The sequence below is a fragment of the Pelodiscus sinensis genome, chromosome 9 (assembly GCF_052426305.1).
Source record: "Pelodiscus sinensis isolate ZL-2025 chromosome 9, ASM5242630v1, whole genome shotgun sequence".
Lineage (NCBI taxonomy): Eukaryota > Metazoa > Chordata > Testudines > Trionychidae > Pelodiscus > Pelodiscus sinensis.
The window spans coordinates 49,255,173-49,282,037 of NC_143060.1; the positions used below are offsets into that span (position 1 = coordinate 49,255,173).

The 26,865-nt window shown below is 45.8% G+C and overlaps 1 protein-coding gene across 5 annotated transcripts in view; it reads right to left on the reverse strand.

Moving 5' to 3' along the window:
* The window catches only part of CFH (complement factor H), a 123,994-nt gene that overhangs the window by 78,566 nt on the left and 18,563 nt on the right, over positions 1-26,865 (reverse strand). For all 5 annotated transcript variants that reach the window (XM_089780580.1, XM_089780579.1, XM_089780578.1 and 2 more), the window contains exons 3-6: positions 16,396-16,501; positions 14,367-14,443; positions 2,826-3,020; positions 113-283 (exon numbers count right to left, since the gene is read on the reverse strand). In XM_089780580.1, coding sequence (XP_089636706.1) covers positions 113-283; positions 2,826-3,020; positions 14,367-14,443; positions 16,396-16,501 — 549 coding nt within the window. The remainder of the gene's footprint in view (positions 1-112; positions 284-2,825; positions 3,021-14,366; positions 14,444-16,395; positions 16,502-26,865) is intronic.

A 26,865-nucleotide genomic window follows, 5' to 3' on the forward strand; every position in this document is an offset into this window, starting at 1 on the left:
TCATTGCTTTTGAACGTATATTATTTGTGAGTACTATTTGACGATCAGGACCATAGTTGGCTAGCAAAATAAAAGTAACAGAACAAGCAGTATAAAATGAACAAAAGCTGACCTTTGCAAGATGGATTTGGATGCCATCCATTTTCGGTACATTCTGCATCAGATCTTTCACCGAATTTATATCCTTTATTACAAGTAAACTGCAACTGATCATGCTCCTTGAAAACTCTCTTTAGAGTAATTAATTTCCCATTGTTAATTGTTGGTGGCTGGCAGATTACCTCTAAGGATGAAAGAAACAAAATCCATAACCAGTTGTGATGCCTAAAAGAACACCCAAAAGAATTTATTTTTATATGGTTATTTTAGAATTATATTAATCAGGAAATATTAAATCTGTGTTTCAGAACAGAATTTAAATAAGTAGTCTCTACAGAAATATAAAGACCTATCTAGACAATGGGATAGATTTCTTGAATCTTTCTTTGGCTCTGGAAGATTTGTTTGGGTTAAATAAACAGAAGGCAAAGACAGGTCAATGTCATGAAAGGAGCATCACTTCACCATCATCTTTAAACAACAAATATATTTAATACCAGCCTTCTGCTTTTGAATTAAAAGAAATAGGGGGAGACCAGAGCTGCAAATGTTAGTTAGCCTAACTGTGAGAGCAAACAGTTAATGTACCTATCACCTGTCACACATCTCCTAGATAAACATCTTCATATTCAGTTAACATATAAACAATTTCAGGACTCTGAAAACTCATGGGTTCAATATTAAATGGCAATGTTAAGAAATCCTCTCAGAAGCAAGTATGCCTGGTGCCAGGATAGTAGCAATTCAATCCCATACTATCATCTCCATTTGTAAAACAAATTAAGAATGTAATAAGTGATGTATCTGGCCATGTCAGTTTGAATAAAGCAAGATCTACTAGGATTGTTTCTGTTTTAAATACCTTAAGTGGAAGAATGCATTGGTTTTCATATTAAACAGCAAATGTCATAGGGTATGTCTACACTAGCTCGTTAATTCGAGCTAGGTAGGCAAATCAGGCAACCGGAGTTGCAAATGAAGCCCAGGATTTAAATATCCCGGGCTTTATTTGCATGTTCCCGTCCGGCCGCCATTTTTAAATCCCCCTTAGTTCAAACGAATTGCCTGTGGTTACATGCAGCAGTTTAAAGTTAATCCGAACTAAGTCCTTAGTTCGGATTAACTGTAACTCCTTGTGGAATGAGGTGTAAGAGTTAATCCGAACTAAGGATTTAGTTCAGATTAACTTTAAACTGCCGCGTGTAGCAGCTGGCAGTTCATTTGAACTAAGGGGGATTTAAAAATGGCAGCCGGATGGGAACATGCAAATAAAGCCTGGGATATGAGCTAGTGTAGACATACCCATATAGATTCAAACTCTGTTTGCAGGTTACTCTGTAAATGTTTAAAGGCTAGGTAGCAATGAAATGGAAATGTGACAAAATAGTAATTAAAAAAGCTTATTACATATAAACTAATCCTATATGTGTTGTTCTCTTCACAGGGGAAAGATTAATTTCCTTAATTGCTAAACCTGTATAATTTCCCAAAACACTAGCTGATTAATTTAATTTCCAAACCTAGCCATTTACTCCAAGTTCATGCATGGACATAACCTAGAAATAAAATATGATAGGAGTGCTCTGTCTTAAGCAGTATGGGTATGACTACACTAGCCCCCTAGTTCAAACTAGGGAGGCTAAGGTAGGCATTTAAAGTTGCAAATGAAGCCTGGGATTTAAATATCCCGGGCTTTATTTTCATCTTCCCGTGCAGGCACAATTTTTTGCACGGGAAGATGCAAATAAAGCCCGGGATGTTTAAATCCTGGGCTTAATTTGAAACTTCAAATGCCTACATTAGCCTCCCTAGTTCGGACTAGGGGGCTAGTGTAGACATAGCCTTTTTCAGGAGAAGTGAAAAAGAAACACTTAGCATTTTAGGTACTGAAGAATGCCACTTCCTGTATTTCTGTGGAGGGACTTCGACCCACCAAATTAAGAAATGAAAGAACTTAGCATGCCCTGATATTTCAGCACCCATGGGAGGTGGAAAGATGTGAAGTGGACTTTTCCAAATCTGTGCAACAAGAAAGAGAAATGGGCCCATCCTTTCTATATTCCATCTACAAGTTTGTGAGTTATTGCTAAGTTCCTAAATCTGTGTTATATTTCTTACAAAACAAATAAGGCCCCAGTTTTTGCCCTGAAGAGTATACAACCAAAATTCAACACAACATTCTGAAAAGCTAGGTGGATTTGACTGGAAATTAGGCTACAATATCTGTTTGGTATTTAGGCAGGAATATAATTAATCTCACTCCCACACACTAGTTTTGGCTCAAAAAGCCAACTATCTAGTTGATCAACTGTCAACAAGATAGTATTAGGATTAGGAAATAATTAATGAATATCCTCAGTTATAAGTACTTTCCTGATCCATTTATTCAAATATGCCTTATGGAGCATTTTTGTTAAGGTTCCAGTGAAAATTGGAGAATGATTAGATGACTCTATTATGATTAGATGATTCTTTTCTGACAAAATTATTCTATTTTCCTAGATTATTTTGCTGAATTTACACATATCAAACAATGAAGATGAATACATCAGTTAAGTATTTTACGTATTGTAACTGAAAATATTTTGCTAGTTCCGTAACACTCCTGTACAATAATCAATTTATACGAATTTGTAAGTGCCATTATAAGAGCATCAGCTGTAAACTCAGATCATCTTGGCTAAAGAGAAATGTCACTAAACTAAAAATACATATTTTCTTCTCACCTATGCATGTAGGTACATGAGCATTCCAATTTCCATTATCTGAGCAATGTATTTCTTTAGCTCCAGAAAGTTTATAGTTTTCATTACATTGAAACTGTATGACTTGGCCAAAGGAATATTCTTCGTCCACCTCATATACACCTGTTGCAAGGATTTTTCCATTTTCTGGTGCTTGTACTGGTAAACACTTCCTCACTGTAAAAATATAGCAGTAATTCATGGCCTATTTTGTCACTATATTGCAAAACAAAGCATCATTAAAATAAGATAAACACTGTTGCAAAACAATCAGTCACTCTGGGATACATTAACAGGAGTATTGTGAGCAAGACAAAATAAGTAATTCTTAGAATCATAGAACCATAGAGCTGACAGAGACCTCAGGAGGTCATCAAGTCCAGTCCCCTGTTCTAGGCAGGACCAATCCCAACTAGATCAACCCACCCAGGGCTTTGTCAAGCCGAGACTTAAACACCTCTAGGGATGGAGACTCTACTACTTCCCTAGGTAACCCATTCCAGTGTTTCACCATCCTCCTAGTGAAATAGTTTTTTCTAATATCCAACCTGGACCTCTCCCACCACAACTTGAGACCATTGCTCCTTGTTCTGCCATCCATCACTATTGAGAACAGCCTTTCCCCATCCTCTTTGAAACCTCCCTTCAGGAAGTTGAAGGCTGCTATCAAATCCCCCCTCACTCTTTGCTTCTGCAGACTAAACAGATGCAACTCCCTCAGCCTCTCCTCATAGGTCATATGCTCCAGCCCCCTAATGATTTTGGTTGCCCTTCACTGGACCCTCTCCAATGTGTCCACATCCTTTTTGTAGTGGGGAGCCCAGAACTGGACACAATACTCCAGATGTGACCTCTCCAGAGCCGAATAAAGGGGAATGATGACATCTCTGGATCTGCTGGCAATGTTCCTCTTAATGCAACCTAATATGCCATTAGCCTTCTTGGCTACAAGGGCACACTGTTGACTCATATCCAGCTTCTCATCCACTGTAACCCCCAGGTCCTTTTCTGCAGAACTACTACTTAGCTGGCTGGTCCCCGGCCTGTAACAATGCTTGGGATTCTTCTGTCCCAAGTGCAGGACTCTGCACTTGTCCTTGTTGAACCTTATCAGATTTCTTGTGGCCCAATCATCCAATTTGTCTAAGTCATTCTGGACCCTATTCCTGCCCTCAAGTGTATCTACCTCTCCCCCTAGCTTAGTGTATTCTGCAAACTTGCTGAGGGAGCAATCCATCCCCTCATTCAGATCATTAAGAAAGATATTGATCAAAACCGGTCCTAGAACTTGGGGATCTCCACTAGAAACCGACCGCCATCCTGACATCGAGCTGTTGATCACTACCCTCTGGGCCCGGCCTTCTAGCCAGTTTTCTATCCATCTTATCGTCCATTTATCTAATCCAGATTCCCTTAACTTACTGGCTAGAATATTGTGGGAGACCATATCAAAAGCCTTGCTAAAGTCAAGGTATATCACATCCACTGATTTTCCCATGTCCACAGAGCCAGTTACCTCATCATAGAAGCTAATCAGATTGGTCAGGCACGACTTGCCCTTTGTGAATCCATGCTGACTATTCCTAATCACTTTCCTCTCTTCCAAGTGCTTCAAAATGGATCCCTTAAAGATCCCTTCCATGATTTTTCCAGGAACCAAGGTAAGACTGACTGGCCTATAGTTCCCTGGATTGTTCTTCTTTCCTTTTTTGAAGATGGGCACTACATTTGTCTTTTTCCAGTCATCCAGGGTAACTCCCTATCTCCACAACTTTTCAAAGATAATGGCCAAAGGCTCCTCAATGACATTTGCCAACTCCCTCAGTACCCTCAGATGCATTAAGTCTGGACCCATGGATTTGTGTACGTTTAGCTTTTCTAAACGGCTGTTCATCTTCATCCCATCTTGTGTCACTTAGTGTATTAGTCCGGGAGCCCACCTTGTCCGTGAATACAGAGGCAAAGAAAGCATTAAGTACTTCAGGTTTCCCCACATCATCTGTCACTAGGTTACATTCTTCTTCTTTATTCCCCACTGATTAGGACACAACTGGAGTATTTCATCCAGTTCTGCGAGATACATTTCACAGTAAATGGGAAAAGTTCAGAGAAGAGCAACAATGATGAAAGGACTAGAAAACATGATCTAGAAGGGAAGTCTGAGAAGAAAAGACAGAGGGCACACTCAACTACATAAAAGACCATTACAAGGAGGAGGGAGATATTGTTCTTTCTAACCTCTGAGGATAGGACAAGAAGGAATGGGCTTATATTACAGCAAGTGAGGTTTAGGTTGATTATTAGGAAAATATTCCTAACTGTCAGGACAGGTAAGGACTAAAATAAATTATCTAGAGAGATTATGGAACCTTGATCATTGGAGATTTTTAATAGCAGGTTAGACAAACACCTGTCAAGGATGATCTAGATCAGTGTTTCTGAACATGTTTCACGAAATCACTTGAGAAACACATTAACTAGACACCCCGGGTTGTTTATTTACTTTGCAGCCAAGGGGAGCTGTGGGAAGTGGCATGGGTTCGTCCACCTCTTCCTGCTGCTCCACTTGACTGCAAAGAGCAAAACAGAGCCAATGGGAGCTGTGAGGCTCCATGGCTCTGTGGCGCCAGTAAATAAACAAACCAGGGTATCAAGTTAATGTGTTTCTCAAGTGAATCCATGGAACACTTTCAGAAACACTGATCTAGAAAATACTTAGTCTGCCATGAGTGCAGAGGACTAGATTAGATGTCTTACTGAGGTCCGTTCGGGTGTGTCTAAACTACATGCCTCCGTCGACGGAGGCATGTAGATTAGCCAGATCGGCAGAGGGAAATGAAGCCGCGATTAAAATAATCGCAGCTTCATTTAAATTTAAATGGCTGCCCCGCTCTGCGATCAGCTGTTTGTCGGCACATCGGGGCAGTCTGGACGCGACGCGCCGACAAAGAAGCCTTTCTTGATCGGCACAGGTATGCCTCGTGAAACCAGGTTTACCTGTGCCGATCAAGAAAGGCTTCTTTGTCGGCGCGTCGCGTCCAGACTGCCCCGATCTGCCGACAAACAGCTGATCGGCAGAGCGGGGCAGCCATTTAAATTTAAATGAAGCTGCGATTATTTTAATCGCGGCTTCATTTCCCTCTGCCGATCTGGCTAATCTACATGCCTCCATCGACGGAGGCATGTAGTTTAGACATACCCTTCCAGTCCTGCAATTCTATGATAAAACATTAAATACAGAAAAATTGAAAAAATACTATAAGTACACTACACAATAAAAACAAAATTAAGTTTCATCACAAACTCACACACCACATTAGATTTATGCAAAGATTGCATCTGACTCACAGACTAATCAGTTGGAAAACTTTAAAGAAATCCCTTCTGACTAGAAGATATCCATCAGTTCACACGTATTATCTCAAAATCCTTAATAAAGATATTATACTAAATATCTAATCACTGGTATAAGTGAGCTCAATTTATATCAGAGTTTTTGGCCCATGCTGTATTTCTAATTTTTCCATAATTGTACTAACCCAAGACTAAGAATAAATATATGTGATCAAATATTCCTTATTAAAAAATAAGCAGTTATTTGGGGCCAAAGTAGACCCCTGAGCATTCACATAGGGCACGTCTACACTACAAAGAAGATCTGTCAATATTCCAAGATTTGAATTAGCTGATCTAGTGAAGACAAGCTAATTTGAATTGAGAGAAGCACTCCGGTCAATGATGGTAGTCGTGATTCTATGAGGAGTAAGGGAAGTTGAAGGAAGCGTGCTCTCCCTTTCACTTCCTGCAGTGTGGACAGCACCAAAAGTCAAGTTCAGGTACTTTGATTTCCGCTACATAATTAATATAATTAATGTAGCTGAAGTTGCATTTCTTAATTCAATCTTATGCCATAGTATAGATATAGCTATAGGTATCAATGGTTAATATGATGGGGGCTAATTTGGCTATGACAAATCAGGAAAGAGATCTTGGAGTTATCGTGGATAGTTCTCTGAAAACTTCCACACAGTGTGCAGAGGTGGTCAAAAAGGCAAATAGGATGCTAGGAATTATTAGGAAAGGGATAGAAAATAAGACACAGAATATCTTACTGCCCCTGTATAAAACTATGGTACGCCCACATCTTGAATACTGTGTACAGATGTGGTCTCCTCACCTCAAAAAAGATATTTTAGCTTTGGAAAGGGTTCAGAAAAGGGCAACTAAAATGATTAGGGGGTTGGAATGGGTCCCATATGAACAGAGGTTAAAACAGCTGGGACTTTTTTGTTTAGAAAAGAAGAGACTGAGGGTGGATATGATAGAGGTATATAAAATTGTGAGTGGTGTGAAGAAGGCGAATAAAGAGAGGTTATTTATTAGTTCCCATAACAGAAGAACTAGAGGACACCAAATGAAGTTAATGGGAAGCAGGTTTAAAACTAATAAAAGAAAGTTCTTCTTCACACAGCATGTAGACAATCTGTGGAACTCCTTGCCACAGGAGGCTGTGAAGGCTAGGACTATAACAGAGTTTAAAGAGAAACTAGATAATTTCATGGAGGTTAGGTCCAATAAAGGCTATTAGCTAGGGGATAGAAATGGTGTCCCTAGACTCTGTTTGTCAGAGGCTGGAGAGGGATGGCAGGAGACAAATCACTTGATCATTGTCTTCGGTCCACCCTCTCTGGGGCACCTGGTGCTGGCCACTGTCGGCAGACAGGCTACTGGGCTAGATGGACCTTTGATCTGACCCAGCATGGCCATTCTTATGTTCTTATGTTCTTATGTAATAGAGAGAATGTTTGAGTGTATATCTGAGACTACGGTTTTTCCTCCATCTTTCTCTCAATTTTCTCCAGTGTAGTCATCTGTCCTTTCTTTGATCTTGCATCCTACTTCAGATTTCCTCAAAGAAATGTAATATCAAAACATCATGCAGGATTAAGTGTACACTTTAATGCTACGTCTACACTGCAGGCTTTTTGCACAAGAACAGCTGTTCTTGCACAAAAACTTGCTGTGTGTCTAAACTACACACGCATTCTTGCGCAAGTAAATTTACAGTACAGAATTGGAACAAAGGGCTTCTACACTGCCATGGATGCTCGCGTATGATAGTGTAGACGCACTCTTGTGGAAGACCTTTTGCACAAGAACTCTTGAGCAAAAGAGTTCAGCTGTGTCTAGACTGTCCAGTTTTTCCGGAAAATCAGCCGCTTTACCGGAAATACTTGCCAGCTGTCTACACTGGCCGCTTGAATTTCCGCAAAAGCACTGACTTTCTACTGTAAGAAATCAGTGCTTCTTGCAGAAATACTATTCTGCTCCCATTCAGGCAAAAATCCCTTTTGTACAAAGCTTTTGCGCAAAAGGAACAGTGTAGACAGCTCAGATTTGTTTTCCGCAAAAAAGCCCCGATTGCGAAAATGGCAATCGTGGCTTTTTTGAGGAAAAGCATGTCTAGATTGGCATGGATGCTTTTCTGCAAAAAGTGCTTTTGTGGAAAAGCATCTGTGCCAATCTAGATGCTCTGTTCCAAACATGCTTTTCACGGAAAACTTTTCCGTTAAAAGCATGTCCGCAAAATCATGCCAATCTAGACACAGCCTTCTTGCGCAAGAAGCATGCAGTATAGACATAGCCATTGGGTTTCTCACTAAAGGAAAAACATGATTGCCTGTTAAGGTTTGGGGACTAAATACATGTAATAGTAATCCTAACTGGCCAAAGTCACATACACATCATAATAACAGTATTTTAGTGTGGGTATTGTGACAGAGTCAAATCAGAGGGTTATAAAAGAATGCTTGAAGGAAAGTATAGTAATAGAGAGGTAGCTGTGTTAGTCAGATCTTAATAAAACTAAAGGAAAAGCTATGTAGCACTTCAAAGACTAACAAGGTGGTTTAATAGGTGATCACCTTGTTAGTCTTTAAAGTGGTACATAGTTTTTCCGTTTGTTGAAGGAAAGTATGTTAACCTTAGACTAAGTAGGACTTTGTTCACTGGGTAAAATGGCAGGGGCTGGCCTAGAATCAGCAGGAACTTTCCAGAAGCAGCCTGGACAGTCAGGCCAGTTAGAACTCAGGGTGTGTCTAGACTACAGAGTTTTGTCGACAAAAGTGGACTTTTGTCGACAAAACTATACCTGCGTCTACACTACCGCTGAGTTCTGTTGACATGACGTCGACAGAACTCAGCAGTTTTGTCGATACTGGTAAACCTCATTTTACGAGGCATAACGCCTTCTGTCGACAGAGTTCTGTTGACAGAAGGTGTTATTGCATGTAAACTGTCCTTTGTGTCTACACTACCATGTCGAAAGTCAGCTTGCTTTGTCGACAGAACTGAATGTAGTCTATATGCTCTTTGTCAACAGAAGCTTTGTCGACAGTATCTGTCGACAAAACTTCTGTCGACAAAAGCCTGTAGTCTAGACGTACCCTTACAGTTAATTAGGAGCCTTTTGGAGTAAAGGGAGTCAGGCTAATTAGACCACCTGGAACCAATCAAGAACCAGTTTAAAAGATTTTAAAAGTGCTCCTCTTCTGTTAGCTAGATGGCACATGAGAAGCGAGCGAGCGAGCCAGCCAGCCAGCCAGCCAAAGTGCTGAGAGTGAGAGGAGTTTGGTTGAGAGCTGGGACCTGCAAGGCAGGAAGAAAGTGTTGGAGAATCAGGTACCATAGGAAAGAACCTGGGAGGGATCCTTTGGGGAAGTGGCCCAGGGAAGAAGTTGCCAGACAGGGAGTAGAACAAACCCTATCTGTTGCCACTGTGTTAGGGTCCCTGAGCTGGAACCCAGAGTAGTGGGTGGGCCCACGTTCCTCCCAACCCTCCCCACAACTCTACAGAGTCTGTTCCTGGATAGGGAGATCAGGATACAGAGGGTTTCGCCCTCATATTATGGACTAGTCTGTGATGAGTATGGTTCAGTCTGCCATAGAACCCTGACTCTAGTAAAAAGAAAGAGGCAAAGCATTTTTCTCTCCGGGTACGTCTACACTACAGCGCTAGTTCGAACTAACTTAGTTCGAATTAGTTAATTCGAACTAAGCTAGTTCGAACTAACGCATCTAGAACTAAAAACTAGTTCGAACTAGCGTTTTGCTAGTTCGAACTAGTAAGTCCACATTGAGTGGACTCTGAACAGGGCTTAATGATGGCCGGAAGCAGTGCCGGCAGGGCATAAAAGGAGGACTTAGAGCATGGAGATACTGTCTCAGGCTAGCCGAGGGCTGCGCTTAAAGGGTCCCGACCCCCACCCCGGACACACAGTTCTAAGGGGTGCCCCGCTTGCAAAGAAGTTCTGGCTTGGAGTGCCCTGAGTGCCCACACTGGGCACATCACACCACTCGGCCATCAGCCCGGCTGCACTTGCCGCAGGCTGCCATCTGGGGAGAGGGAGTAATTGGGGGGCTGCAGGAGAGCTTCCACCCCCAGAAGCCCGCAGAGCCAGCCCAGTCCTCCCCATCGGGGGCTCGTACCCCATTCCTCCCTCACCTTCTTCCACTTGCCCTTCCCTAGCCCCCCTTCTTATTGATGTACAAAATAAAGATAACGTTTCTTCCAACATTGACTCTGTCTTTATTGAAAAAAACTGGGGGAGACTGGGAAAAGGAGGTGGGAGAGGGGAAGAGAAAGGCTGGGAGAGGGGAGGGCAACTAACATGATCAGGGGTTGGGAACAGGTCCCAGATGAAGAGAGGCTACAGAGACTGGGACTGTTCAGCTTAGAAAAGAGGAGACGGAGGGGGGACAGGATAGAGGTCTCTAAAAGCAGGGGTTGGGTGGAGAGGGTGCATTCAGAAAAGTTCTTCAGGAGTTCCCATAAAGAAGGACTAGAGGACACCAAAGGAAAGGAATGGGTAGCAGGCTTCAAACTAGTAAGAGAAAGTTGTTCTTCTTCCCAAAGCAAATAGTTAACCTGTGGAACTCCTTGCTGCAGGAGGCTGTGAAGGCTACAACTAGAACAGAGTTTAAAGGGAAGTGAGATCAAGTGATGGAGGTTGGGTCCATGGAGTCCTATTAGCCAGAGGATAGGAGTGGTGTCCCTGCCCAAAGTTTGTGGAAGGCTGGAGAGGGATGGCACGAGACAAATGGCTTGGTCATTGTCTTCGGTCCATCCCCTCCAGGGTCCCTAGGGTTGGCCGCTGTTGGCAGACAGGCTACTGGGCTAGATGGACCTTTGGTCTGACCCAGTACGGCCATTGTAAGCTCAGGGCTCAGTGTCGGGGGTCTCAGTGGACCCCCTTGATTTTCATGCACACCTGGTCCTGGGTGGCCAGGCTGGCAGCTCTCCTGACCTAGCCGGCCACTTTCCTGTGCCTAGTGCGGAGATCGTGGACGAGGTCCACGATGTCCGCACAAGCCCAGGAAGGTGCCCGCCTCTTGCGGTCCAGGGCAAGCTCCCGGGAGCCGCCAGCCTGGTCCCGGCAAGAGGGGGTGGGCTGGGGGGCATCGGGTGGGTGGCTCTGTGCCGTGCCAGGTGCAGGGTCTGCTAGCTGGGTGCTGGCAGGCTTGCACCTGGCACGGGCACCGTAGCCAGCCCGTGCCCCTTTAAGGGGTCCGGGGCCGGGAGGGGGGCATAGAGTTTCCCTGGTGTTGGCCAGAGTGGCCACCAGGGAAACCTGGGGAGGGCTAGCCTCCCACTAGTTCGAACTAAAGGGCTACACAGCCCTTAGTTCCAACTAGCTAGTTCGAACTAGGCGTTAGTCCTCGTAAAATGAGGTTTACCTAGTTCGAACTAAGCGCTCCGCTAGTTCGATTCAAATTCGAACTAGCGGAGCGCTAGTGTAGCGCATAGGAAAGTTAGTTCGAACTAACGTCCGTTAGTTCGAACTAACTTTGTAGTGTAGACATACCCTCCGCCTGCCTGTGTCAGTGCTTCCCACTGGGGACGCCACCGCAGTTGGCACCATGGAGCCAGAGCTCGCCCTGGGCATGCCGCACCAGTTTTTGGACTTGCTGCTGCAAGCCTGCCAGCAATGGGTGGAGGCTGCCTTGCACCACCTGGTGCACATCAGCCCCCTGCCTCTCCCCCTGGCCTCCCTGGGGGTCGTGGAGGAGCGGCAATAGAGCTTGGATGCCAGTGTGCCCCGCCGCATCTGGGGTCTGGACACCAGCAGCGACTGGTGGGACCGCATAGTCCTGGAGCGCTGGGGAGACAGACAGTGTACCCAGAACTTCAGGATAAAATAGGACACCTTCCTGGAGCTCTGCGAGTGGCTCGCCCCTGCTCTGCGGCGATGGGACATTCGCATGAGGCCCGTCATCCCCCTGCAGAAGCCTGTGGCCATTGCCCTGTGGAAGCTCTCCATGGTGGACAGCTACCAATCTGTCGGGAACTAGTTCGGCATGGGGAGATCCACCGTAAGAGCAGTGCTCATGCATGTATGGCACTCACCGGCCACTGGGCAGGAGGAGAGGGGTGCTGCAAGAAGAGGATGGGCCACCCCAAGGAAAACATGGGGGGAGGAGGCGAAAGTGCCCCGCATGGGAGGGTTCGGTCTGCCCGGACATACTACACACTGCCAGCAGGGGTTGTTTCTGGGAGTGGGGCGCGGGGCAGTGCCAGGGAACGAACACTCTCAGCCACCTGGGCGCCCCAGTGATTCATGGTTTGCTGTGTCCCCCTGGGTACGTCTACACTACAACGTTAATTCGAACTAACTTAGTTCGAATTAGTTAATTCGAATTAAGCTAATTCGAACTAACGCGTCTAGAACTAAAAAACTAGTTCGAATTAGCGTTTTGCTAATTCGAACTAGCATGTCCACATTAAGTGGACCCTGAACCAGGCTTAAGGATGGCCGGAAGCAGTGCCAGCAGGGCATCAGAGGAGGACTTAGAGCATGGAGATGCTGTCTCAGGCTAGCCGAGGGCTGTGCTTAAAGGGTCCCGACCCCCACCCTGGACAGACAGTTCTCAGGGGTGCCCCGGACTACCCACACTGGGCACATCACAGCACTCGGCCATCAGACCGGCTGCACTTGCCGCAGGCTGCCATCTGGGGAGAGGGGACAATCGGGGGGCTGCAGGAGAGGTTCCACCCCCAGAAGCCTGCAGAGCCATCCCAGTCCTCCCCATCGGGGGCTCGTACCCCATTCCTCCCTCACCTCCTTCCACTTACTCGTCCCTAGCCCCTTTTCTTGATGGACACAATAAAGGACAATTGTTTTCAAAAATGGAATCTGTCTTTATTGAACAAAACTCGGGGAGACTGGGAAAAGGAGGGGAGAGAGGAGAAGAGAGAGAGTGGGAGAGGGGAGGGCAACTACAATGATGAGGGGTTTGGAACAGGTCCCATATGAAGAGAGGCTAAAGAGACTGGGACTTTTCAGCTTAGAAAAGAGGAGACGGAGGGGGGACAGGATAAAGGTCTCTAAAAGCATGAGTGGGGTGGAGAGGGTGCATACAGAAGAGTTCTTCATTAGTTCCCATAAAGAAGGACTAGAGGACACCAAGGGTATGTCTAAACTACATGCCTCCATCGACGGAGGCATGTAGATTAGCCAGATCGGCAGAGGGAAATTAAGCCGTGATTAAAATAATCGCGGCTTCATTTAAATTTAAATGGCTGCCCCGCTCTGCTGATCAGCTGTTTGTCGGCAGATCGGGGTAGTCTGGACGCGCTGTGCAGACAAAGAAGCCTTTCTTGATCGGCACAGGTATGCCTCGTGAAACCAGGTTTACCTGTGCCGATCAAGAAAGGCTTCTTTGTCGGCGCGGTGCGTCCAGACTGCCCCGATCTGCCAACAAACAGCTGATCGGCAGAGCGGGGCAGCCATTTAAATTTAAATGAAGCCGCGATTATTTTAATCCCTTGGAAGGCCGTTCCAGAACTTCACTCCTCTAATGGTTAGAAACCTTCATCTAATCTCAAGTATAAACTTCCTACTAACCAGCTTATATCCATTTGTTCTTGTGTCCACTTTGGTATTAAGCTTAAATAATTCCTCTCCCTCCCTGGTATTTATCCCTCTAATATATTTAAAGAGTACAATCATGTCCCCCCTCAGCCTTCTTTTGGTTAAAGTAAACAAGCCAAGCTCCTTGAGTCTCCTTTCATAAGACAGGTTTTCCATTCCTCGGATCATCTTAGTTGCCCTTCTTTGTACCTGTTCCAGTTTGAATTCATCCTTCTTAAACATGGGAGACCAGATCTGTACACAGTATTACAAATGGGGTCTCACCAATGCCTTGTATAATGACACTAACACCTCCTTCAAAGTACTTAATTCAAACTAGGCGTTAGTCCTCATAGAATGAGGTTTACTTAGTTTGAATTAAGCTCCGCTGGTTCGAATTAAGTTCGAACTAGTGGTTTGTATGTGTAGTGCCTATGAAAGTTAATTCGAACTAATGGCTGTTAGTTCGAATTAACTTTGTAGTGTAGACATACCCTAGGATATTAATCAATGTGAGGAAAGATTTCAAAATCCGATTCTATATAGTTTTAGGCAAGTAAATATTAAATAAAAATAAGTTTGGAAAAAAGATTAAGTTTTAGACTCCATTTACCTTCACAATGGGGGACTTCATTGTTCCATCCATCTGCCAGACATTCACGGAAATTTCTTTGGCTGAGCATTTGATATCTTACAAAAAAAAACCCCACCAAAATATGAAATTCTAAAATACAGCAAAATACAGCTGTTAACAGGTTATGTGATGCTATTACAGCTGAAACAATGTAAGTAGTTTCCCATGGCCCCATACACTAACTAAACCCAAAATATCCACCTGGGGAAGGAAACAATACTGTCTCTACTGCACTCCTTCCCTACTTTATAAACACCCTATTGCACACAGTAACAAAATGGCATCAGGAGAAAGGTTCACTGAAAGTTTCTTTTTTACAGAGAGGTGCTTATGTTAGGCTGTGGCTCAGCTCTCCATTGTAATTCACTGTTTTCTCAGAACATTAGGGAATATCTCAATTTCCAACCGCCCTGGTACCCTGAAGTACAAAGGAGACAAAAACCTGGTGAAAATGGCACATTTTGTCAGAGCAGTGCAAAACAGCCAGACTGTAAGGGAGTATACCTTACTGTACACAAGATTTTTTATTCAATTTTCTGCAACTCTTATTAGAGAGCTATAGTTGGTCATGCAAGCACATGATGACTATAGTTACTGAGTCCTCCTCAAACTAGTTATTTCAAAAATTTCTCTTCTGCAATTACTAGGGTACATCTAAACTACATGCCTCCGTCAACGGAGGCATGTAGATTAGCCAGATCGGCAGAGGGAAATGAAGCCGCGATTAAAATAATCGCAGCTTCATTTAAATTTAAATGGCTGCCCCGCTCTGCTGATCAGCTGTTTGTCGGCAGATCGGGGCAGTCTGGACGCACCGCGCCGACAAAGAAGCCTTTCTTGATCGGCACAGGTATGCCTCGTGAAGGTATGCCTTCTTTGTCGGTGCGGCGCGTCCAGACTGCCCCGTTCTGCCGACAAACAGCTGATCGGCAGAGCGAGGCAGCCATTTAAATTTAAATGAAGCCGCGATTATTTTAATCGCGGCTTCATTTCCCTCTGCCGAGCTGGCTAATCTACATGCCTCCATCGACGGAGGCATGTAGTCTAGACACACCCCTATAGACCAGGTATTATTGAAATTTGGCTTATACAGGCAGTCCCCGGGTTACGTACAAGATAGGGACTGTAGGTTTGTTCATAAGTTGAATTTGTATGTAAGTCGGAACTGGTACATATTGTTGGGGAAACTCTATCCAAACATTTCTCCAGAGCTCAGTTTTATTCTCCCACACCTCATTTCCCTCAGTCTTTTATTCTCAAGCTGAGGTGTCTGCTGAGAAAAGCCGCTCCGCGTCTCCCTGGTCTGCTGGGGGGGGGGAGCGTTAGCTTCGCGTCTCCCTGGTCTGCTGGGGGGAAGCAGCTAGTGCGGGGTTGCCTCACCCCGTTTGTAAGTAGGGATCCAATGTAAGTCGGATCCATGTAACCCGGGGACTGCCTGTACAGGTATGTCTAGAGACTATGTTGATATTTCAGGATACCAGAAGCATTCCAAAAGAGCAATGCTGTGTCTTGAAAAGTGCCTCTTATTTCCCAAAATAGTGGGAGCGCTGTTCCAGTGTCCCTGTAACTGAGGGTTAAGGGATTTGTTGGAATAGTGCCTTATTTTGAAATTTGGCGCTGTGTAGACAGAGCTAAATTTCAAAATAAGCTCTTTCAATTCAGACTTGGAATAAGCTAAATAATTTGTGGAGTGCAAATTGCATAGTTTATTCCAACAGAAGGGTGCTGTCTAGACGCACCTTAAATGCTGACCTCAGAAAATCAGAGCTCTGATATTACCCTCTGAGCCCTATAAAAAGACTTCATCAGTTCATTAGTTTCTGAGTTCTGAATCTTCATATTAAATCTGAGGTCATCTACAGTAATCTTAAACAAATTATGTGTGGTCTTAAAGTTGACAATATTTGGCTGACTCTGCTAGAGAAGTACACCTGATGGTATGAGATTAAAGAGTTTTGTTAAACATTCTTATGGAAACCAATGACTCTCTTAATTTAATGAACATTACCCTTCATCGCATTTGTACTCAACACGAGCACCAAATACAAACTCAGTTCCAGCAGTAAGTTCAAAGGAGCCAAACTGAAGATCGCCAGGATGCCCACAGGGTTTGTCTGGGAAATGAAAAAATAAAAAAGGAAGTCATGTTTATAAACTTTCTACAGTGCTGCTTTGCCAGTCTGATAGGAATTGTATTTGCTATAGAGGATGAAATTTTCAAAAGTTTACAAGCATTACCTTAATTATTTTCTTTTTAAATCAATGGGAGCTTTATCATTGATTTCAGAAGTAGCTGAATGCTAAGCACTTTTGAAAACTCAGCCATAAAGCTGGAAACGTAAATACTGGGATTATTTACACTTTTTATTTCAACAGTCAAGAAACCGATTATAAAATGTATTAATACTTTAAAAGCTTACACTCTCCAAAAGGGTGCTCTGCTAGACCTATGATCAGATTCAGATACATTTTGAAAAGTTCCAAGTTGTTAATATATTTTAAAGTCATATGATTTATTGACCTGATTTTTAAGATTTTTCCCTTGCATGTTTTGAAAAGGATTCTTTCCAAGGTAAAGGCTCTTTAGAAAAACTTCTATATGCATACATGTAAAGTAGGAGGGAAATAAAAATATTATTACGTCAATCAAATAAACTGCATGTATAGCTTGTTTTATGGATGATACATGGAGATAAAACTGTAATTATGCACTGGCTTTTAAACTGAGGGATATGATAAATTCAAGCAAGTTAATTAAGTTTTTTAATTCTTGGTCATACATTCACTGAATATAGCAGAGAAGCTCGAGTTACATGAAACTTACTTGGCTGAGAGATGGTGTTCTGGTTCTAAAAATAAATACACTCCTACAATGTCAGACTGAGACCTGAGATGAACCTTTCAAACTGCAGCACAAGTTCTCCTTAAGATAGAAGAATATGTGACCCAGAAACCTGTTGGTGCCCACTGGTAGAAGATCGTAAGGATTACAGGGATCTCTATGGGTCTGGTATCTTGGTTCCAGTATGCATAAGAGTGTCATATAAGGTTTTTATTGAAAGCCTGTGTCATAATGGTCATCATAGTAGATGACCATTGCTTAGGTGTGTGGATGGAAGTAAGAAAATTTGTATGTATGTGTACACACACAGAGAAAGAACAGTTACTTACCTTGTAAATGTGATTCTTTGAGATGTGTTGCTCATGTCAATTCCAATATAGGTGTGCGCACGCAGCATGTACATGCCGTCAGATGTTTTTCCCTCAGTAGTACCCTTAGGACCAGCAGGGAGCTCCCTGGAGTGGCGTTGGTATACCGGCCCATATATACCCCTGCTGGCCCCCTCACCCACTCAGTTCCTTCTTACCGGTATTCTCCAGATAAAGGGTGGTGGGTGGAGATTTGGAATGGACATGAGCAACACATCTCGAAGAATCACAGTTACAAGGTAAGTAACCTTTCTTTCTTCAAGTGATTGCTCATGTGCATTCCAATATAGGTGACTCCAAAGCAGAACCTAACTATGTGGAGGGCTGGATGTCAAGACCATGGAGGAGTTGAGAACCGCCCTACCTAGGGCAGTGTCTTCTCTGGCCTGAAGCGACAGCACATAGTGGTGGGAAAACGTGTGGACCGAGGACCATGTGGCAGCCTTGCAGATGTCCCAGATGGGGAACCTGTGCGCAAAAACGGTGGAAGCTGCCACAGCTCTCATGGAGTGTGCTCTAACGGTTGGGGCTGAGATGCCTGCTAGGGAGTAGCAGGATAGTAGGGGTTATCCATGAGGCAATTTGCTGAGTGTATACAGGTTGGCCTCTCATGTGTTCCACGATGGCTATGAAAAGTTGTGGTGATTTTCAGAACAGTTTGGTCCTGTCTAAATAAAAGGCTAATGCCCTACGGATGTCTAATTTGTGTAAAGCCTGCTCTTTCCCAGATGGATGCGGTTTTGGGTAAAAGACTGGTAGGAAAATGTCCTGGGAAGTGTGGAATGAAGATACCACCTTTAGCATAAAGGCTGGGTGAGGGCGGAGCCGAACTTTGTCTTTAAAGAACACTGTGTAGGGGTGATCTGACTTCAGCACCCTAAGCTCAAACACCTACCTCATGGATGTGATTGCCACTGGGAGGGATACTTTACATGATAGGTGAAGGAGGGAGCACGTGGCTAATGGTTCGAACGGGGGGGCCCATAAGTTTGGATAGGACCAAGTTTAGGTCCCACTGGGGAATGAGTTGCCAGACATGCAGATAGAATCTGTCCATTCCTTTTAGAAACCTGTTGACCATTGTATTGGCAAATAGCGTTTCCCCACCTTCCTCTGGGTGGAAGGCCAAGATGGCCGCTAGGTGGAACTTAATGGAGGAGGGAGAGAGATGCTGGAGCCTAAGGTCCAGGTAATCCAGGATATGGGGGCCTGATGCCACCTCGGGTGCACCCCCTTCTGATAAGCCCAACAGCAAAACCGCTTCCACTTAGCGAGGTACGTGGTTCTAGTGGAAGGTTTTCTGCTACCCAGTAGGACATCCAGAACTCATTGAGAGCAGTGGAGCTCCTCTGCTGTTAACCATGGAGCTTCCACACTGTCAAGTGGAGGGACTGCAGGTCTGGGTGGTGAAGCCTGCCCAAGTCCTGGGATATCAGGTCCGGGACTAGTGGGAGGGTTATGGGCCTCTCACGTGAGAGGTTGAGAAGGGTCAAAAAACAGTGTTGCCTGGGCCACGCTGGGGTGATTAGAATTAGTGATGTCCAGAACTCCCTCACATTGAGCAGGACCCTGTGAACCAGTGGGAAGGGCAGGAAGGCATACAGCAGGCCAGTGGAGGAGGAGAGTGTCCCTTAAGGAACCCCATCCCTATCCCATGAGGGAGCAGTATTGGGGGCACTTCGTGTTCTGCCCTGTGGTGAACAGGTCCAGGTGGGGAAATCCTTATGCATGGAAGATGAATTGGGCAACGTCCAAATGCAGGGATCACTCATGGCTTGCAAACAATCTGCTCAGTCTGTATGCCAGGATGTACTGGGAGCCTCGGAGATACGACACCTTTGGGTGCACATTCGCCTCTGAGCACAGGTGAGGGGATAGAGCCCCGCCCTGCTTGTTTATATATGCTACTGCTGTCATATTGTCTGACAGGATGGCTGCGTCTAGACTGGCAGAAAAATTTGCCAGCTGTCTACACTGGCCGCTTGAATTTCCGCAAGAACACTGACGATCTAATGTAAGATTGTCAGTGTTCTTCCGCAAATACTATGCAGCTCCCGTTCAGGAAAAAGTCCTCTTGCGCAAATGTATTTGCACAAGAGGGCCAGTGTAGACAGCTAAAAACTGTTTTGCGCAAAAAAGCCCCAATGGCGAAAATGGCAATCGGGGCTTTCTTGTGCAAAACCACATCTAGATTGGCCACGGACGCTTTCCTGCAAAAAGTGCTTTTGCGCAAAAGCGTCTGTGCCAATCTAGACGCTCTTTTCCGCAAATGCTTTTAAAGGAAAAACTTTTCCGTTAAAAGCATTTGCAGAAAATCATGCCAGTCTAGATGTAGCCGATGAGGACAGGCTTGCCCCTCAGGTGGGGAAGGAAAGCTGCACAAGCCAATAGACTGCCCTGAGTTCCCTGACATTGATATGCAGGGAAGTTTCATGTGGGGACCATGTATCTTGAGTGAACAGCTCTCCCAGGTGGCTCCCCAAACCATGTCAACATCAAGGAACTCAGGACAGTTTGATTGGCTTGTGCAGTCTGTGACCAATTGGATGGATAGGACTGGAAGGGAGAATGGGACCCCTGCGCACACATCCGCTTGATGGGTCCACCACTCCAGTGCTAGGAAAATGGGAGCAGGGACAGTCAACACTCTGTCCCTGGAGTAAGTGGTTGGATTGTGGACTCGCAATAGCCACATCTGTAGCGGGCGCATACGCAGCCTGACGTGTTGCACTACATAAGTGCACGTGGCCATGAGGCCCAATAGGTGCATGCAAACCTGGGCAGTGGTCTCTGGAAAATTCTGGAGCAACCTGACCATTGACTGTAGTGTGAGAAAGCGGGAGCTGGGTAGAGAAGCTTTCTGGGATCGGGAATCCAGGGTAGCATCCACAAATTCTATTGTCTGGGTAGCAGTTAGGGTGGATTTGTCCAGGTTTAAAAGAAGACCTAGTTCTTGAAAGAGTTCTCAGACTTTGGTGATGTGATTTCTCACCTGGGTTTTCAACTCTCCCCTGAGGAGCCAATCGTCCAAATAGGGGAACTCTTGGATGCCCCTTTTCCTGAGTTCAGCGGCCACCACCACCATGCATTTTGTGAAGACCTGGGGAGCCGTAGAAATACTGAAGGGAAGGGCCATGAATTGCTAATGGTCCTGGACCACAATGAGTTGTAGAAACCTTTGATGGAAAGGGGTGATTGAAACATGAAAGTAAGCATCTGTTAAGTCGAGGGCAGCGTACCAGTCTCCAGGGGCTAGGTCAACACTCTGTCCCAGGAGTGAGCGGTTGGGTTATGGACTCGCGATAGCCACATCTGTAGCGGGTGCATGTAGGGAGGGAATTATGGATACCACAGTGACCATTTTGAATTTTGACTTGATGATGAAAAGATTTAGGGCTCTAAGGTCCAGGATTGGGCAGAGGCCTCCTTTTGCTTTCAGAAGCAGAAAGTAGCGGGAATAAAATCCCCTGTTTCAAAATTCAAGGGGAACTCATTCCACCTCCCCTAGAGTGAGAAGATGGTGAACCTCCTCCTGTAACAGAGGCTTGTGAGAGGGGTTCCTGAAAAGGGACAGAGTAGGGAGTTGGGAAGGAGGGGACGAGTGGAAAGGGATTACATACCCCTTTCTACTATCTGCAGGACCCATTGGTCCAATGTAACATTCCTCCAGGCCTGGAGAAAACGGGATAAATGGTACTGGAAAATCAGAGGGGAGACTGGTAAGGTCCCTTGTGGATCCCATCAAAAGTCCTGTCAGGGCCCTGTGGTTTGTTAGGGGGCCCCTGATTGTTATCTGGGGCTGGGCGTGGGCAGCGCCTATTGTTTCTGCCATTGATGCCCCTGCCCCTCTGCTGGGTGAAGTCAGGGCGTGGGCCTTGAGAAGGTCCTCTAGGAACATTCCTATTAGGGTATGATCTCCTCTGGGTGGCAGGGGAGTGTAAGCCCAAGGATCTGAGCATCATCATGGTGTCTTTTAGGACATGGAGTTTCTGTTCTGTCTGCTCCAAAAAAAGCGAGGGTCCCTTGAAAGGGAGGTCCTGGATGGTGTTTTGGCACTCCGGTATCACGCCTTGGAACCAAAAACTGTGGCACGGGACCATCCCAGAGGCCATCTCACAGGAACAGTGGTGGCAGCCACATTGAGAGCTGCTTGGAGGGCTGCCCTGGAGATTTCTCTCCCTTTTTCCTGGAGAGCTTTGTATTCTGAGCAGGAATCTCCAGGGAACAACTCTGTAAATTTGTCCATAGACTCCTAGGTGTTGTAGGCATAGCGGGACAAGAAGACTTGTTGGTTTGCTATGCAATATTGGTTGACCCCGGAGGCATAAATTTCCTACCCAGTAAGTCAGTCTTTTTGGCCTCCCTGTTTGTAGGGGTTTTGTTTATTGGCAGAGCCACTCTGGAGGGGGTGTCAGTGTTCAGGATGTCCACAGTGGGATCTGAGTCATCGGATACTTTTTCTGCTTGAACCACTAAACTCTGGACCAGTTGACGGAGTAGGTCCTGATGAGCCCTAGCATCCATGGAGGGCATGGATGGTGTGGAGTCAGCCAATGCCTCATCCGAGGATGAAGATGAGGACCCCTTCAATGTTTCACCCACAGGGGCAATGGTGTGTCCTGGATCGTCCGAGATGGTCACTGACGAAGAAGGAGTAGGTTGGCTCACCGGAGCCGGGCTCACTCCTGGGCCTGCAGACAAGTGGCCTGGGGAAGAGAGTGTCCTGACATGGGGGACCTGACCAGGGGTGTTGCCGATGGAGGAATTCATGGCCCAAAAGAAACTGAGGGGTGTCTGGAAGGATTTACCCCCTGCCTCTGATGGTAAGCCCTGGGTGTCCAAAAAAGCCACTGTCACAGATATTGAGGAGGCAACATTTGTTGGACCATGGGCACCAGGATTGGCTGAGCCCATTGCTGCTGCTGGTACTTGTGTGGGGGAGTGTGGTGCCAGGAGCGGTGCCGAGAATGGGAGTGGTGCCGTGAATGGGACCTGGAACCCCTGCACTACCAGACGGATTTGGCTGCAGAGTTGGAGGAGTACTTGGAGATGGACAAAAGTGGTGCCGATGTGGGTGCTGACGGAGCTGCAGTGTATCAAGACATGGATTCCGGCTTGCCTCAGTGCCGAGGCGGTGGAGGAGGCATGCCTGTGCTGGAGTCATGCACCGAAGTAGGTGCCGGTGTGCTATGCACTGATGGCGGTGCTGGGCGGAGGTGCCGCGCTCTGGAATGGGCCGTGAGCGGTGCTGTAGGGCCCAAGAGATGTTGCCTACCCCTGTGCACCAGGTCTTCAGGTGCTCTGGAAGGGAAGCTGTGTTGAGTATCCCTGTGCTGCCTGGGTGGTGCCGGGGTGAGAGGAAGGAGATGAGTCAATAAGGACCCTCACTGCATACAAGGCTTCTAGTTTGGAGGAGTCCAGAAAATCCTCAGAAGGTCTGACATCCCTTTGTTGGGGGGAGTGTCTGCTTGACCTCGAGGTCTCGGGCTCCAGGGTCATCGGTGCCATGTGCCCTACTATAGGGCTCATGGAGGGCACGAGCCTACGTGGAGACCAACTCCTGTTGGGCCTCCTCTTTTTCTGCAGTGCCGGCAATTGAGAGTTTTTGGCAGTGCCATAGAGGCTTGGTGTGCTGTGGGAGGCCAATGCTGAGTTTGGTGCCAGTGCCGGTTGAAGTGCAGTCTCCATAAGGAGGATTTTAAGGAGCTAGTCTCGTTTGCGCTTGGTCCTGGGCTTAAAAGCCTTACAGATTTTGCACGCCACTGTGAGATGAGCTTCTCTTAGGCACTTTAAGCATGAGGAGTGTGGATCACCACACGGTTTAGACCTATTGCACTTTTTGCAGGACTTAAAGCCTTGTAGGCTGGGCATGCTCTGCTGAGGGTGCACGGTGTGCCGCGGCGGGGAACAATAAGAACAAAACAACAAAAGTTTCTAAGGGTATGTCTACACTACAAAGTTAATTTGAAATAAAAGCAGTTATTTCAAATTAACTTTAATAGCGTCTGCACAGGCAAACCACTATTTCAAAGTAAATTCAAAATAGTGGAGCTCTTATTTCGAATTTGGTAAACCTCATTCTACCAGGAGTAACACCAAATTCGAAATAGCTATTTTGAATTAAGTGCTATGTAGACACTTAATTCGAAATAGGGGGCCTCCAGCCCTTCGCAGGGAGCCCTGGTGGCCACTCTGGGCATAACCAGGAAAACTTAATCTCCTCTCCCCCAGCACCGGAGCCATTAAAGGGGTAGACCCTGGTTGCAGTGCCTGTGCCAGCTCCAAGCCTGCCAGCCCAGAGCCAGCAGTGGGCATTGGGGCTCCTGACCCAGTGGCCCCAAAACATGAGCCAGCAATCCACTGGCAGCCAGCCCTCCACCACTCCCCAGGAGCAGTCTTCCAGCTCCCAGGAGCCTGACAGGGGCTGGAGAAGGTGGGCGCCTCCCTGGTTCAGGGTGGAGATCATGGACCTTATTCAGGTTTGGGAGGGATGCACCCAACGTCCATGATCTCAGCCCTGGATGGAGGAACATGGCCGTTTATGGTAGAATAGCTGCCAGCCTGGCCACCAAAAGCCACATGCGAACCCAGGAGCAGGTTTGCATGAAAGTCAGGTTGGTCTGGCGAGACCCGCAACCCTGAGCGCTGAGTTTCCCCTCCCCCTTCTGCCCCTTGCTTCCCCCTTCCATCTCCCTCCTCCCAGGTTTCCCCCTCCCCTCTCCCACCCTCTCTCTTCCCCTCTCCCACCTCCTTTTACCAGTCTCCCCAGAAGTCCATTCCCCGCCCCACCTTTTTGTTCAATAAACCCAGTTTCTATTTTTGAACATGCGTGTCTTTTGTTTGACATCAGGAAGGGGTCTAGGGAGCAGTAAGTGGAAGGACATGAGGGAGGAATGGGGCACAGAGGAATCCTTGGGGTGGACGCTCTCCCTCAGGGCCTCCTGGATCCTGACAGCCCCCCGAAGGAGCCTCCGGATGGCAGCCTGCAGCAAGTGCAGCTGGGCTAATGGCTATGACCCCACGAGATGCACCGGCATGCACAGGGGCAGCTCTGGCTCCATGTGGCCAAGTGCTGTGGTGTCCCGAGTGCAGGCACTCCAAGGTAGAAAAGCAAGCAGGGAACCCTGAGAACTGTCTGTCCGGGGTGGAGTAGGGTCCCTTTAAACATGGAGCTTATTTAGCCTCAGGCAGCAGCCCCACACACTAAGTCCTAACCTGATGCCCTGCTGGCATTGGTTCCGTCCAGCCTTAACTTCGGTTCAGGTTCCATTCAGTGTGGACGTGCTATTTCGAAATTGCAAAATGCTAATTCAAAATAGTTTTTGTGTATAGATGCGTTACTTCAAATTAGCTTAATTCAAATTAACTATTTCAAATTAAGTTAATTCAAAATAGTGCTGTAGTGTAGACATACCCTAAATTAATTCACAGGTACTTACCTGAAGATTAATTGAAAGAAGGAGATCAATTAAGATAACGATCTCAGTGAGGAGCTGAGGGTTGTTCCAATGACTGTCATAGCGGTAAGAAGGAACTGAGTGTGTGAGAGGGCCAGCAGAGGTATATATAGGCTGGAATACCAGTGCCACTCCAGGGGGCTCCCTGCTGGCCCTAAGGGTACTGCTGAGGGAAAAGCTTCCGATGGCTCATGCATGCTGCGCGCACACACCTATATTGGAATGCACATGAGCAATCACTTGAAGAAGAAGACTATGTTCTTATACCCTGTGAGTTGAAGCCAGTCACCAGAAGTTGAAAAACAAGTTTATTTCAGGCAGAAGATGTTTGTCTAGAAATTTGTCAGTAGGTAAATTGAATACTGTAAGGTTCACAATGGATGCCCATTTGCTGTATAAGCTAACTGATGATGATATTGTGAAATCTTCAGGGGGAAATTTACCAGCAGGAGGGGGGGGGGGGTTATGGTCTAATATACAAGTGAAGACCATGAATTTTTAAATTACAGCTATAGTTACAGAGACTTATTCTGCATATTTCATCTAGGATGTAAATCTGATTTGTCTTTTTTATATGTGTTCACTTTTTTTTATTGTATCCCTTTGGTATATACGGTCATGCCAATTTTCTTCCACAATTTAATCTGAGGAAGTGGGGCTGGCCCATGAAAGCTCATCACCTAATAAACCATCTTGTTAGTGTTTAAAGTGCACAGATGGGGTACAGAAATGAAGGGGAAAGGGACATCTTGGCATGAGCACCTCCCCTCTTCTCACTCTCACACTCTGCACAGCACCAGGAGGCTCCCGGGGGGGGGCAGCTACAAGGCATAGGGCAGGAACATCATGACAGTGTGGGGAGAGACAACTGAAACGCCAGCACTTGATAGCTTTCTGGCCAAACCAGTCACGATCACCTGTCAGAAGCTCCAAGATCTACCAATATATCCTGATCTACTGGTTGTTGACCACTGATCTACACAGTAACGCATATCTTGAAATCAGCTATACAAACCGAGCTATGTAAATTGAGTAGCTTATTTCAACATAGCTTATTTCAAAATTTGGTGCTGTCTACATAGCACTTATTTCAAAATAAAGCTCGATATCCAGTGCAACAAGGTTTACAGGAAACCAGAATAAGACGCCCATTATATCGAATGCATTTCAAAATAATGAATGTGCTGTTAAGATGCACACAATGCTGTCTGGGGATAATGGACATTATGCTGAAATAGTGCCTCTGTGCAGATGTACCTTAGGGCTACGTCTACACTGGCCCCTTTTCCGGAAGGGGCATGTAAATTTCACTAGTCGTCGTAGGGAAATCCGCGGAGGATTTAAATATCCCCCGCGGCATTTAAATAAAAATGTCCGCCGCTTTTTTCCGGCTTTTAAAAAAGCCGGAAAAGAGCGTCTAGACTGGCCCCGATCCTCCGGAAAAAGTGCCCTTTTCCGGAGGCTCTTATTCCTACTTCAAAGGGCACTTTTTCCGGAGGATCGGGGCCAGTCTAGATGCTCTTTTCCGGCTTTTTTAAAAGCCGGAAAAAAGCGGCGGACATTTTTATTTAAATGCCGCGGGGGATATTTAAATCCCCCGCGGATTTCCCTACGACGACTAGTGAAATTTACATGCCCCTTCCGGAAAAGGGGCCAGTGTAGACGTAGCCTAGGAGTGCTTCTATGAGCTCTAAGCATATATCTACACTAAAAAGTTAATTAAAAATAACAGCAGTTATTTCAAATTAACTTTAATAGCGTCTACACAGGCAAACTGCTATTTCAAAATAAATTTGAAATAGTGGAGCACT